The sequence below is a fragment of the Geotrypetes seraphini genome, chromosome 11 (assembly GCF_902459505.1).
Source record: "Geotrypetes seraphini chromosome 11, aGeoSer1.1, whole genome shotgun sequence".
In the NCBI taxonomy this organism is placed as follows: Eukaryota; Metazoa; Chordata; class Amphibia; order Gymnophiona; family Dermophiidae; genus Geotrypetes; species Geotrypetes seraphini.
In genome coordinates, this window is record NC_047094.1 from 108,560,634 (window position 1) to 108,576,154 (window position 15,521).

General features: G+C 38.2%; 1 protein-coding gene across 3 annotated transcripts in view; it reads right to left on the reverse strand.

Moving 5' to 3' along the window:
• Nucleotides 1-3,784: 3,784 nt before the first annotated feature.
• The window catches only part of PARD6B (par-6 family cell polarity regulator beta), a 55,047-nt gene continuing 43,310 nt past the window's right edge, over nt 3,785-15,521 (reverse strand). For all 3 annotated transcript variants that reach the window (XM_033915156.1, XM_033915154.1, XM_033915157.1), the window contains one exon: nt 3,785-7,967. In XM_033915156.1, the coding sequence (XP_033771047.1) occupies nt 7,123-7,967 (845 nt within the window). In that variant the 3' untranslated portion in view covers nt 3,785-7,122. The remainder of the gene's footprint in view (nt 7,968-15,521) is intronic.

Sequence of the window (15,521 nt, forward strand, 5' to 3'; positions counted from 1 at the left end):
TTTATGGAGAACAAAACTCTGGAGTGGAAAGAATTTAAGGAACAGACTACTTAGTACATTTAACATATACCCAAAGAAACATCTTAATTCTTAGAAAATCCCTTCACATGCCTTCAGTACAGCAAACATCCTGGAATTGGGGTGTTGTAACTGTGAACTGTACAAAAGTCAAGTCAAAGTCCTTGCTCCAGAAGCCTCAGAGACATTAAACATTAAAAACAAAGTTAAGAGGTAGTATATGAAAGTCTAATGCACTGTACCTTTAAAATTCTATAATGAACCCAGTGCCATTAAATAATATTAAAAATTTGCAATCTAAAAATATTAACATTTAATCACTTTCAGTAATGATTTTAAAACATTTTGCAAAAATCTCCCACAGAATATAATGGTATGGTGAGGATGGAAGAATTTTAACCACAAAAATTTGCCAAAAATGTGCTAGCTTAAGCAGGTTATTGCCATTTATAAAATGCTGTGCTGTGCCAAGTGCTGCTGCTAAAAAAAACCCACACATATGCTACATGCCTGCTATATTAAACTATTGTATCATTACAATTTTCATTCTGTACTAGTATAAAATCTTTGGAACACTAAGCCCTTTTACTTTCTAAAGGGTTTAGATATTCTATTTGTTATGCTTCATTCTGGGCTTGATTAAACCTTGTATTATCAAACAGGGGAAGCAGCATCCAGCTCCCTACCAATGACTTATTCAAGTCAGCTGCATTATAGTTATGTATTAGAGAATAATTAGGACAAATGTGCCCCATCCCTGTGAGATCTAGCTTCAACCCTGTCCTGTCCCCCGCAGGTTCTGTCCCTGTTCCATCCATGCAAGCTCTGCCCTCATCTGCACAAATCTGTCCCCATATCATTCTCTATTAAGTAGTAGATGATTTGTTCCAAGCACTGTCTAAGGCCTAAATTCAGCAATATTCTAATGGTCAAAATACCAATGTCAAGGAATAAACATTTGCAAGGCTCAAGAAAGCATCTTTTCAGCCATGTGAGACCCGGAGTAGGAAAAGATGGGGCTCTGATTCTGAAAACATCTCTTATGATCTTTATGTAGCCTTGGTTTCCATCTGCCCTTAGAATACAGAACTAAAAGAGTACTATAGAATATACTAAAGAGTTTATTGATACATCAAAGACCTCATATGGGGCTAAGAGTACAAGAAATACAAATGTTCAAGTCAATGTTGTTCCAGTAAATCAGTCAATGTATGAGGCAGACCAACTCAGTCCGTGTTTTGGCTGAAAAAGAACCTGGGTTCCCGAAGACTAATATTGGCAATATAAACATATGGGATCTTTGATGTATCAATAACAAGACTCTTAGTATCAAGATCATCAATTCCATAGCTCTTGTTTTGGATTCCCTGTCTTCCTGTGGAACAATTGGGTGCTCCCTCTTTGTTGTTGATCTTAGAAAATACAGTTCAGAACTTCTGAACAATTTTTTTTTTCCAGTGAATAAATCCTAAATCCCTTCTTAAGAGATGTGGAGAAAGCTCACGTGTCCTAGCTGCTGTTAAATATAACTAATGTTACAGTATTACAAGCGTACATACATTCATAATCGGTACAATACAATACAAAGAATTTTGTATTTCTGAGAATCAAATATGCATCACACTTGCCTTTTAAAAAAACGTTAAAAAAAACAAAGCAGCATTTTAATTCCACTAGAACAAAACTCTTTCATTCCTAATTTCTGAAATGCTTGGCTTATAACCACCGATAACAGTGAATTTCAAAGTCCAGAGTTACACCTAGCAACAGCTGATACTGTGTGGTTATAAGGACCCCAGGCCAAACTACCAAGAAATATAAAATACAATAAACCAAACTTTAAATCTGAATTAAAGTATTCAGCAGTTCTGTGTGATAAACAGGTTTTGGTACATTTTGTGGTATAAAGTCCTTGACATTACTTGCCTCTCAATGCAGCGAAGTCTTTTGGTATTTGGGTAAGGAGGAGAACAGCTTCCTTTGGGCGAGCATGCACATGAAAGCCACCCATTTACTGTATCCCAAGGTACCTGGACACCTTTCTCAGAAATACAGCAATCAAAACTAGTGTTATGGACAAAATATTATATTATAATACTTTAAAAATCTATATCCATCTCCTAATACAGAAAAATAGTTACTTGTAAAAGATAAAATTATAACAGGTTCCCTATTTAGGCACTATTTTATAAACACACAGATGTCCATGGTGGTTTTATTTATTTATTTTTAGAAGAGGCCGAGACATTTAAATGCTGTTTTACAAGAAGGGACATTCAGATGTGTGGAAGCTTACTACATCTAAATGACAAGGGGGTAAAGGGGAAGGGGATAACAAAACAGACATGCGTTCTTTATTTCCTTATTTAACACTGTTGTGGACAACCTGGACGCTGGCATTCAGACCTCTTCCAAGGAACAACCAAGTACCTGCTGTGGGGGATAGCAATATATCCCAACATCATTGGCAAAGCCCAGGGACTGTCGGGGTGGGGAGCTCAATATCTGTTTTTGAAGGGGATCGTGCCCACATATGGGGTCCTACCCAGGGTGAGTTTTGACCATGGTGATGGCAGTCAGGGGCCAGATGATGGTAGGGAGCCTGTTGAATCGAGAATGGAAGGCTGGCATAAGAACAGGGCCGAGATGCGGGAGAGGTGATGTGCTGAGATAGAGGAGCAGGGATTTTATAAAGCACCTTTTAAGTCTGTATGTATGCATGGGGAGGAGTACATCACCCCTCCCCATCCAGCTCTCTTAAAAAATAAAATAATATATAAAAAATTTACACACTTAAATATACATTACTGCTCCTGCTGGATGTGGAGGGGCTGGGAAGTGCAGTACTGCTCCTATTTTTCCCCAAGAGGTTTTATGTTTGCAGAGCATCTTGTAAAATAGTATAAGAATTCAATATGTCCTGACCTGGATGCTGGACCTCCCCCTCTTCACGTCCTGTCTAAAATATCCATGCGTCTTTATAAAATACTAGCATTAAGTGGCAGAAATCATGTTTACTTTGCAGGCATGGACAGTTACACCTATATTCAAGTACACATGGAGAATAGTATATTTTATAATCTATGCATGTACTTGTGAAGTCTTCTCATGCTCTGTTTAACTCTACCCTAGTACTTCTACACAGGTCAGTATTTCATGAGGCCATTCATAAAAGGAAATGACTTCACAATATTACCCCTATACTGGATACATGTACAATGTTACTACAATAATTTTCTCAAGTGAAATACTGCTATGCTAAACATTAGCAGACATTTGCAGCTTCACACCTGTATAACATGAGAAACTCAGTCGAAGAGTCACCAAAGTGGGAATAATTCTGGCATGTGAGGTCCGTCCAGTGCCATAAACAAGAGGAATATGCTTTTTATGGTTCAAAATAAAAATGTGTGAGAAAAGCTAATGGTAGATAAGTTTTTATTTTTTATGGTCTATATAAGATAAGACCAGCAGAGCTAGGAGGTAGTATCACGACTTTAAGAACAATGACCTTGACCAGTAATTGGTCTTAGTAGTCATTAACTGAACTTAGTAGTCATCTACTGAACTTGACTGTCGTCATAAAAGGGACTACAGTATCTCTTCTCCTCTATTATAGCCTCCCCCAACCCCCCCCCCGCTCCAAAAAATAAAAAATATCCCAACGCTGGAAATGGCACAGCAGCACTTTTAAAGTATAGTCCTTAGGTATCTTACAAAGCAAACACTATCTCAGTAAATGCACATTATTGCAACTAAACTGGACTTGAATTGGGAAAGTTTTGACTTCTTAACTTATTGGGATCCTGGGTTGGTTTCACTTGTTTTCTCTTTATGATTTTTTTTTTAATCTAGACAAATTCCCCTGTTTGCTCTTCACTTTCCCACAATTAATACCACGGAGAAAAATTATGTTCCTTATACTTTTTAAGCCTTTAATTGGGAGATGGTGAAATGGCTGCTTTATGTAACCTGATGCTGAACGAGAGCAACAGTGCCAAGTAATAGGCATTTAGAGATGCAGATCTCCCAAAAGAGCCATAGAAACACATGGTGCTTTTGAGCAACAATGCCAAATCAAGAGTTAATTTGTGGAATGTTCCATCTCCTACAGAATGAACTAAAGTTTAAATATCTACATATGCCCTTGATGCGACTCCATGTAATGGCCTGCAAGTTACATCCATATAAAATATATGGGCATAGAAACTACTCTGTTCTGCTGCTCCTAACGCTGTATATGTTAAAACAAAAATAAAATGGATGGATCTGTCAGGTACTTTGAAGTAATTCCATAATTAAAAATCAAACCAAATCATCACATACAGAAAGCTGTTAATTTTCCTCTAATTGATTACACTTTCAATGAGATTTGAGTATGCCATTTTATATCATATAAATCTTTATAAATTGTTCTTAATGTCACTAATATAATGCTAGTGTTCATGTATATTATATGATTAAAATTAGGCAAAGTTACAAGCGCTGTCTGCCTCATTCAGGCTTTATCTCCCTGTTAAGAGAGTAAAATGGGAGAAAATCCTATATATATCAGACCTTTTGTCTGAATTTTTGCGCGAGTGATACTTTGTATGGAAATGTTTTTAGACAGCAATATAAGAAGTTCATGGTGTCGTGCCTCTGTCTCTTATAAACATTGTCCTGCATCTTATATCCAAGCTGCAGCCATAGTTAGTGTTTTACACTAATAAGCTCCATTACTAAAGCTTAGCACACACTGAACGGATATTAGTGTGCGTTATGTGCCATGTGGCCCATAGGCATAAAATAGGCTGTGTGGTATTTAGCGTGTGCAAAAATTTAGTAAAAGGACCCCTTTAACCTGTAAAGTCGACCACTAGACAAAATCTGTTTTACTGCTATAGGAAAAAAGTGCACTATAAGATTTTTTTTTTCCCCATTTTACTGTGTTTTCAAAGCATGTTCTCTACTCTCGATATAAATGTTTTTGGTGATAAACTAGATAGACAGAATATATACTAACAGAGTAAGTACATGGTTGTAAAACATGTACTCAAATTAAAAAAGGCATATATTTTATTCTGTAGGGTTAAAGGTTTGGAATTCATTAAGCACTGGATTCTAATCAAGTGCAGGTGGATGCAGATTTTTGACACTAAAACTATAGGAAAGATTTCAAAAAGATGCAAGGGAGAAGGCACAATATTCCTACTGGTATACCCAGCTTCAGTTTAGTAAACAAACAAATACTGAGTATTACAGTGACTTGCCTAACCCTAAACATTAGTCAAATAATCAAAGTGAATATGAATCCACAAGTCTCATGAGCTCTCCTGAATAGTAACCAAAGCTTTAATCCTGGGTAATATTTATAGTCATATTAAAATATCATCTGACAATAAATCTTAAAATATGTTATGTTCCACTTGTTTAAAAATTTCAATAAAAATATTTGAAATAAAAAAAAATCTTCAAATATTAAGTTATGCATCCTAAATCATCATCAGGGTAAATTTACACTGTTCTTCCCTAGACATTTTCCTCCGGATTATATAAAGTGCACCCAAATTTGGGTGCGATCCAGAGAAATGTGCACAAAATAATTGTTTAGGAAGCCAATTAATCATCAAGAACTGGAACAATTATTGATGTTAATAGTGCAGAGTGCTGATTTTCCACGACACCTATTTTTCAGTGCCATTTGCTGAATCTGTTCCTTTATGTTTGATGCTGTGAAAATTACAGTAATTATATAGAAATTTAGCAAAGGGATAGTGTCCCCATTCAGTCTAAGAATTTGCAGTTTCTTCTTAGCTTTCAAACTTGCATCAAACTATTACTACCATCATCTGAAGTGAAGTTCTTCTAGTTATTTTTTTATACATTAAAATAAAAAGAAGGGAACTGGCCCTTAACGTACAAGAAGGAATACAATTTTCACATTAGCATATTGAGGTTACTGCTTACATTTTCAGTAAGCATCCAGTAGTAGCCCACATACAATAAGATCGAATACCTTTAAGAGCAGTTCACATTAGCTGAAAACATTTAGGTCTCCCTAAACTTTCTGCTAGTTATTTATATCCTCACTGAACAGATCTGCAAAACTGTCTTATTTTAAAAACACAATACAGTAGACTGAGTTAACCAGCACCCAGGGGGATTGATAGATACTGTGGATGGGCTGACTGAATGGGCCATTTGGCCTTTATCTGTCATCATATTTCTATGGATAGATGTAGTTTTTTGAGACTAGCTTGAGAGTTACTATTAAAAATAGGCCCAATACTATACCCCATACTATGCCATACCATAAACTGTTCCTAGACAAACTACCGGACATGTGGTAGGCAAAGTGTGGGCATACTTTGGTGTGGCGTGCCAAGTTTTCACTTAAATTTCCACCAGAAATTAATTTTAAATTTTCATGTAAGTATTACAGTATTTCTTAGATTTTTTTTCCTGGTTGTTTGAGAGTTCTAGTTGCTTGAGTTCCAATTAACAGAGTCTACTGTATTGAAGAATTTATCATATAGAAAAGAGGTAACAACTGCTTCTTGCCTTTCCAGCTGCAGTGGGAATTTCAGTTCAGACTTGATCAAGAAGAAGTTGTTAGCCTAGGGCAGGGGTGGGCAACTGCGGTCTGTGAGGGCCAGAATCCAGTCGGATTTTCAGGATTTCCCTAATGAATATGCATGAGATCTGTTTGCATGCACTGCTTTCAATGCATATTCATTGGGGAGATCCTGAAAACCCAACTGGATTCTGGCCCCGAGGACCGGAGTTGCCCACCCCAGGCCTAGGGTCACCCACAAAAAAAGAAAATGAGAACACCAGAATCCCTTCCTGTTGGTCCACTGATACTGTCATGAAAAAGCAGTGGGCAGAGAACAAAACTACTTAGCAAACTTTGTGTAAAAGCAAGGGAATGTGGGATGCTATCATGTTCATTTTCAAATAGAAAGTATAGTAGCAATTATTAGCAATACTCATTTAGCAATGATGGTTTCAAACTGAAAATTCTGGCCAGCTGACACGGATTGCTGTTTGTACAAGACAAATTAAAATGCTGCACAATATGACACCTTCAGTTATTGTAGAACAAAGTACAGAAATGCACATCTATAGTGTTATAATGGTACCATCTTCTTCTAAAGGTCTTTTGTCAGGGGTGTTTTTTTCTCGCTCCACGTTAAATTTATACATAGCTGTGGGTGGAGTTATCTCACTAGATGGAATAAAGCCATTCTGTGTTGGCTGGGAATGATGGGCTTCACAATGTGTTAATGATTCCAGACTCTCACTGGCTGGGACAGCTTTTGGAATTTGCTGTGGTTCCCCATCATTTTCAATAATGATGTCCTCGTCGTCACTCTCCACTTCTTCTTGATGGAAATTCTGCACAATGTGCTGAGTTACCGTGTATCCATGATGGCTTGTACTGCTGTCAGTTGACTGACCAGAGCTGCCGGAAGTCCGACTGTGTCTAACCACATTATTTCTCTGGTTTGCTGGTCTCACTGTGATGATCAGGTTGTGGCTGTTTGCAATCATCATATCTGTAACCTGATCAAGGCTCTTCCCAGAAACCTCAATGCCATTGACTTCAAGAACTTCATCATTCACGGCCAACAGACCTGTGCTTTGAGCCAAGCCACCAGGAACAAGTCTGGATATAAAAATTCCAGGGACTTTTTCTAACCCATGTGGTGTTACTCTGACGCTTGAGCCATCACGGATGTAAAATCCTAGTGGTTTTTCAGTACCATGTTTGTACAGTCTAACTCTACGGTGAGTTTCAGGAAGAATATCCACATCGATTATAGAAGATACTGGCCTGAAGTCTCGTGGCATGCTGATGACGATGTGTGCTTTCTTTCTATTATTATCTGTACGCAACACATTAGCTAGGACATTTTTCTTTCTCGTCAAAGTGTCTGTACCAAAGGCACTGTAGTCGGCTTCCTCTGTAAAAACAAGGATAATATATATTTATATTTTTAGTATATTCTAAAAGGATGTACGAGATCTTAATGTTCATTCAAATAATAATACTGATATATGCATAACAATGTGTTCAAAGAATATTGCTTCAAAGCTGAAAAAGTTTACACTGAAAGAACATTTTTCACATTAATTAATATTTTGTTTTGTTTTTTTAAAGCAATAGTTAGCTACGGGGTCCTTTCAATAAGCTAAGGTACAAGCTAGGGCGCACTTACTACAGCTTAAAGCATCTTACTATGCATCCTGCAGGTCCAATTCTACACATGCTCCTTTTGTTCTAAAAAATATTTTTTAAAAACGAAATAATACAAATCAATCAAAAATTAGAAAAAATCAAAAATTGGCTTACTCAGAATAAGCTTGCGTTAAACATAACAAAAACAAAGGCGTTGTTCTTTCCGTTTAAACAGGGCTTAAATCTCTCTATGCCTTTTTCTATTGATAATACAGCAATTGAACTCGTCGCATCCCTTAAGATATTAGGAGTAACAATCGACGATAAATTCTCTTATCAAGAGCACATCAACAACACAGTCAAAAGTTGTTTCTACCGTTTACGTTTAATCCGCTCGATGTCGAAATATCTAGAATCAAAATCCCTAAATATCTTAATACACTCCCTTATAATATCCAGACTCGATTATTGTAACTCACTCTTCATGAATATCACCCAGAAGGATCAAAGACGATTACAAATAATTCAAAATATTGCCATTAAAATAATTCACCATGGGAAAAAATACGATCACGTAACTCCCTATCTCATAAAATCTCATTGGCTGCCCATCAATCAACGTACAACATATAAAATAGCATTACTGGTATTTAAAACACTAGCTACTAATGAACCTCAGTTTATAGATCGGCTCCTAATTCCTCATACTTCAAAACGTTCACTTCGGTCCAATACTCAAGGTCTATTAATGGTCCCCTCATTGAAAATAATAGGAACTAGACGCCATGACATCTTCTCAGTCATGGCACCTCTCATCTGGAATACCCTCCCCCTTTATATCAGAAACATCAAAGACCTTAACTTATTTAAAATTAATCTAAAAACATATCTCTTCAAATCCTCATTTAACCTTTAGAATAACTTCTCAGCGTACATCTAAACATCTAAACAATTAATACGTCCTCACACATTTTCCCCAACCTAATCGTTTGGTCCTACCCATATCATACCCCTTTCTTCCCTTGAGGAAACAACAAATTGTAACTTTTATTCCCTAATGTCCTCTCCTAATGTTTCTTAGTTCGTCTGTATTGTCAATTTGTCATAGCCCTTTGAAAATTGTTAATGTAAAATAACTTGTTTTACTGTTTTATACTATTATCTTTTTTATTATGTAATTCGCTTAGATTTAATAGGCGAACCATCAAATTTTATTAAACTTGAAACTTGAAACTTGAAGAGGTGTATTGGGGCAGAGAATTGTGTGCTCCTGTGTAAATCAGTTAGCGCGTCTGCATTATTGCACACTAACTGGTTGGTGCAGGATTACTGTGTAAGCCCTTAGAGACAGATTCCATAAACAGCACCCTAATTGCAGAGACCTTGTGATGGCCCAACTAAAATCCGTGCACAATTCAAATAATTTCAATTAGCTTAAATGGCATGGTAATTGACCCTATGCTGCCAAGAAGTCCAACAGGACATGCACACCCCAGATTGGTTCAATTTGGATTTGTTTATCTGCAAAAGTATGGTCTTTTTCTGTGAAGCCCGAGGTACAGTGGCCCCTGATGCAGGTATTTGTGTTCGCCGGAAATAGTTCTATGTCGGATCCTTATTAATGTATACCCTGGACTGAAATAAAGGCAGCTTGATTTTATCCTGCTGGCTCTGGTGGATTGCTCATTGTCCGTTCCCATCGTAATTGACTGTGTCATTGAAGTTAATTGATACATTAAATCAATAACCAATTAAGAGTTCCATATGGAATTCAGTAGCGCCTAGCGACGCCTAAGTCGAGGTCCCCTCTGATGTTTTCCTGAAAAGTAGGTGTGGTTAGGGGGGCAGAGAATATTCATGGTTGACTTAGTTGCTAAGTATCTGAGTTAGGCAAAAGTAAATTAGGCCCGGTAAAACCTGGCCAAATATACCAGTAGGCTTCTATAGCACATAGAGAAACCTAAGTCTGCTTAGGTGCAGCTAGGGGCGATTCTTTAAGTGGCATGTAGTGTTTGACTGACAACTGCACAGAGCAGCACCTACAATGTAGGCATGCTTAGGCGCTGTATATAGAATCTGGCCCTCACTGCCTACAAAATAAGTGTCGGTTAAGTGCTCCTATGGTAATTTTTTAGAAGGGTGCAGCTGTGGTGAGTGTGTTATGTGGGAGCAACACACACACACACACACACAAGCTGCGCCCATTTAAAAAATAAAAAAAAACCTGGCCATAGCTGAGCCAGCAGCTTCTGCTTTCCCAGTCGTTCCCAACATATATATATTTTTTTAATGGACACTGCTGCTGTTGTGCTTGTGTTGTGTGCCTCACAGCACACAGAGAACATACCAGTAGGTCCAGACCTGCCAGAAAATTTTGCCCCTAAGGGGGGGGTGGGGTCCCTTTTCTGCAACGCAAGGAGAGCTAATTTAAATACCAATGAGCTCCTTGCATTGTACTGGGTTCCTGGTGGCTCCTAAGAGGATCAGTAGCAGCTACAGAGAACCCTTTTGTGCATTGGGAAGAGAACATTCTGTAGCAGTAAAACAGCTTTAAATGAGTTTTACTGCTGCAGAAAGCTTTTCTGCATCGGGGCCTCAGTGGTTAGAACAAAAGGCCAAGAATGGGTAAATGAAGGGTTCAAATCCTACTTCTCCTACCAATGCTTCTTGTAATCTTGGGCAAGTTACTTCATTTCCCACTAAGTCAGGTACAAATTTGGATTATAAGCCCTCTGAGATCAAGGAAATACATACTGTACTTGCGTGTAACGTCTTGAAGTTTACAGCTTTTTGCTGGTAGCTAAGTTCATTTGCAGTGAAGGGAACAAAGTTCTATTTTTTGTGCAATATCATTATTTAAATATTAGTATACTTGCGCTGCCAAAAATGAATTAACACTCTGCAGTATGGTTTCACAATAGCTGTATTCCTCCAGGACAAAGAAATGCAAAATAATCATTTCTCTGCACTGAAATATAATTTCTCTGCTTGGTTAGAAAAACAAGGTTGAAGAAAAAAAATGTATTCAGACTAACTTATAAAAGATTTATTTATTAGTTTCCTGGAGCCAACATATCCTTCAAGTCAAATGTCTTACCTAATAATTTTCTTTTCTTTGGTCAGTGACAGTGTCCTAAACAAATGGGTTATCATCTCCTCTTACCAGCAGATGGAAGTTGAGAAAATTTAATTCTACCAGTGACAATATTGTGTACCTCATAAGTTCTACCTTCCAGCACATGGCTGTTGGTGCTCCTGCTCCTGTCCATGGCCTAGCTCCCCACTCTGCTGGCCTCAGCTGCACAGCATGGTTAAGCCTAGCTGCTGTCAGGTTTACAGTCTGCCTGTACCTGGTTGAAGGAGAAGCCTGGCTCTGCAGCCCCCAGTCACACTTCTTAGTGCCACTGGGTGAGGCTTTGTTTGGTTTGGTCCCATGGGATCTTTCCAAAGGGGTGTGACCCCAAGGGCTCACTTTGCAGCTCCCAGGTACTACATTTTTAGCAAACTGCCCTAGTCAGCCTTATTCCCTAGTGGTACAGTGGTTGCCTTAGTACCCTGAGGTTTTGGGATCGAATCTCAACACTGCTCCTTGTGACCCTGAGCAAGTCACTTAATCCTCCATTGCCCCGGGTTGTAAATAAGTAAGTATATATATACACACACATACATACACACACTTATACTTACATATGTACTTACTTACTTATTTACAACCCGGGGCAATGGAGGATTAAGTGACTTGCTCATGGTCACAAGGAGCAGTGTTGAGATTCGATCCCAAAACCTCAGAGTACTATATCTATATAAACTGTTTGTATACTGCCTTTTTGTAGTTACATATTCAAAAGTCCCATTCCCTTTCCCTCTCTCCTTTATATGGAATAAGGATTTTTAGCTGCTGCTGCAGATTTAAGAGCTTATAAGATTTGTTCATTTGTTTTTGACCTAAGGATATGTTAGCTCTAGAAAACTAAACAAATATGTCAGAGCAAAAAATGTATATACATGTGATCGCCAAAGTAGACCACCAGATGTAAAAACAAGACCAAAATCAGCAAACTATTGTCAGTTGAATATTTTAATCAAAATCCAATTAACAAGCAGTATAAAAATCAAACATGGCCATGTTTCAGGAAAAACCTGCATCATGTGTATATAAACCGTAAAACCTAATAGAAGTGTAATTATGAAACATACTTTAAAACTTAAAGTATACATTTCATAATTTAAATGAGATTCTCAGAGTTTAAAAAGCTTCAATTTGTAATGTTATAACATAATACGTACAGTAATATAGTTACAAAATTAACGCTGGCTACAATTTCATTTTTCATAATTTCAATGGATAAGTTTAAAAATGAATATACTCTTCCTGTCATGTAAGATGCTATTTATGCTCCAGAAGAACTACTGTATACATCATTTTGTCTGCACAATACTTACGTAATTATAGGCTTAACAAGCCAACTAATTTATCTGGAACCTAATTCCTCATCAGACATTTCACCTTTGGCACAGTTACAATCCAACTGCTAGAGATTTAGGCTTTGGAACCGATGTACATCTTGATAAACTAGCAAGAAAATCTGTTAGCCAGCATTGGGGGGAAAAAAAAAGCAGCCACCACTCAGTTCATTAAAAACCCTCTTTATGTAGTTCTCTGCTAATTTTTTTTTTAGTATGGAAAGATCATGACTGTTTTCTGGAGTGAATTTCAGTTCATTTTTGGTTTTGCATGTTATGGTAATGGTACTGTGTGATACAATTACTTCTTACAGTAATCTCTTGGCTTGAGTTACTTCTCTGACACATGGGCACCTCAGCTCTCTCATTATTCACTGACCTCATGGTCACTGTTTTATATCAGGTCCAAACAGCAGGATTCCACTGAAGAACATTTCTGACATATTCATCATGCAAACAAATGCCAGATGCTACAAATCTTTCACAAATTTAAAAGCTCTGGGAATGTGGCCCAAAGGAACTACTTTATGAAAATGATCAGTTTTCTATGTTCACAATAGATCCATCCCTAGACATCTGTATATCAGCATCAATGTTTTCCATAGCTGGGGTGAAGCTCTGGAATTCCCTCACTGGAATCCTGAGGATTTGTACGGATCGCCTGCAATTTTAAAAAAATGCTAAAGACAATTATTTGTTGATACTTTTTATGAAATAAAATTGAAGAATGATTCAGCGTTGGTATATATTGACGAGAACTTCAATGGTTTTGTGCTTTTGCACTTTTCTTAGAATGTTATGCTTATATATGGCTTGAAGGGATTTTTAGTTTGATTTGGAACGCGTTGCCAGAGGTTGTGGTAAGAGCAGATTGCGTAGCTGGTTTTAAGAAAGGTTTGGACAATTTCCTGGAGGAAAAGTCCATAGTCGGTTATTGAGAAAGACAATGCTTGCCCTGGATCAGTAGCATGGAATAGTGCTGCTCCTTGGGTTTTGGCTAGGTACTAGTGACCTGGATTGGCCACCATGAGAACGGGCTTGATGGACCATTGGTCTGACCCAGTAAAGCTATTTTTATGTTCTTATGATCATATTTTGTTAGAATATAAATGCTATAAGAAATGTGTGCAATGTATTGTTTGATGAAATATTATGTATATGTTTTATATGGAAACTGCATAGGTTTAAGCCAGGGGTGCCCAATAGGTCGATCGCGATCGACCGGTAGCTCGCCAAGGCAAAGTGAGTCGATCATCCAGGACTCCCTTTGCCTTGGCGATCTATCAGGCTGATCAATCTTCCTCTCTCCGACGTCAATTCTGCCGGAGAGGAAGTTCGGGCCAGCCAATCGCTGCCTGGATGGGCGGAACTTCCTATCCGACGGCAGATTAATGTCGGGGAGAGGAAGATTGATCGGCCCAAAGCAGAGAGAGTATGGGGCGTCGTCGCCGTTATCCATTGGTGGCGTTTGGGTCCCGTTCCCCGATGGCAGCGGCAGTGGCTTGGGGAAGGGCAGGGAGAAAGAAAGAAAGGGGCGCAGGCAGGGAGACAGAAGGAAAGAAGAGAAACAGGAAAATAAGAAAGGGGGCATGAAGAGAGAAAGAAAGAAAGGGCAGGGAGAGAAGAAGAAAAAGCTGGGGGGGGGGGGAATGAGGTTTGGAGGAATGGAAGCATACAGGCTGAAAGAAAGATTGGATGCACAGTCAGAAGAAGAAAGTGCAACCAGAGACTCATGAAATCACCAGACAAGGTAGGAAAAATGATTTTATTTTAAATTTAGTGGTCAAAATGTGTCTGAATTTATATCTGCTGTCTATATTTTACAATATGGTCCCCTTTTACTAAACCGCAATAGTGGTTTTTAGCGCAGGGAGCCTATGAGCGTCGAGAGCAGCGCTGGGCATTCAGCGCAGCTCCCTGCGCTAAAAACTGCTATTGTGGTTTAGTAAAAAGGGAGGGGGTGGGCATTTGTCTATTTTTGTATGGTTGTTACTGAGGTGACAGTGCATAGAGTCATCTGCTTTGACCTCTTTGAAAAAACCCGGAATAGGAATGATAATTAACAATTCTATGCGTACAGTGTGCGTTGTGTTTTTTTAAAATTTTATGGTTGGTAGATCATTTTGACTTGGTCATTTTAAAGTAGCTCGCGAGTCAAAAAACTGTGGGCACCCCTGGTTTAAGCGGTATAGAAATTTAAAAATAAATAAATAAAAATCTGATATTTTTACTAGTTTTTAAAAAACTTTTGATAATCTGAATGTATAATACATAAGAACATAAGAATTTGCCGCTGCTGGGTCAGACCATTGGTCTATCACACTCAGCATACTGCTCACGCGGCGGCCCCCAGGTCAAAGACCAGTTCCCTAACCGAGACCAGCCCTACTTGCGTTTGTTCTGGTTCGCAGGAACATGTCCAACCTTGTCTTGAGAGGCCTGAAAACAGTTGAGTATATGGTTATAAAAAAGATTATGGGACAAGACTGAAGCAAAGTGTAAAATTCACCTTCTTGTGATTATTTTTTAAAATAGACATACCTTTCAGTAATAAATGAAATACTTAACTCCATGGAAAAAAACTAAACATATTTTGACTACGAGGGGCCTAAGAACATAACAATAGCATTACTGGGTCAGACCAATGGTTCATCAAGCCCAGTAGCCCGTTCTCACGATGGCCAATCCAGGTCCCTAGTATCTAGCCAAAACTAAGAAGCAGCAACATTCCATGCTACTGATCCAGGGCAAGCAGTGGCTTCCCCCATGTCTCTCTCAATAAAAGACTATGGACATTTCCTCCAGGAAATTGTCCAAACCTTTCTTAAACCAGCTATGCTATCTGCTCTTACCAACCTCTGGCAACGTGTTCCAG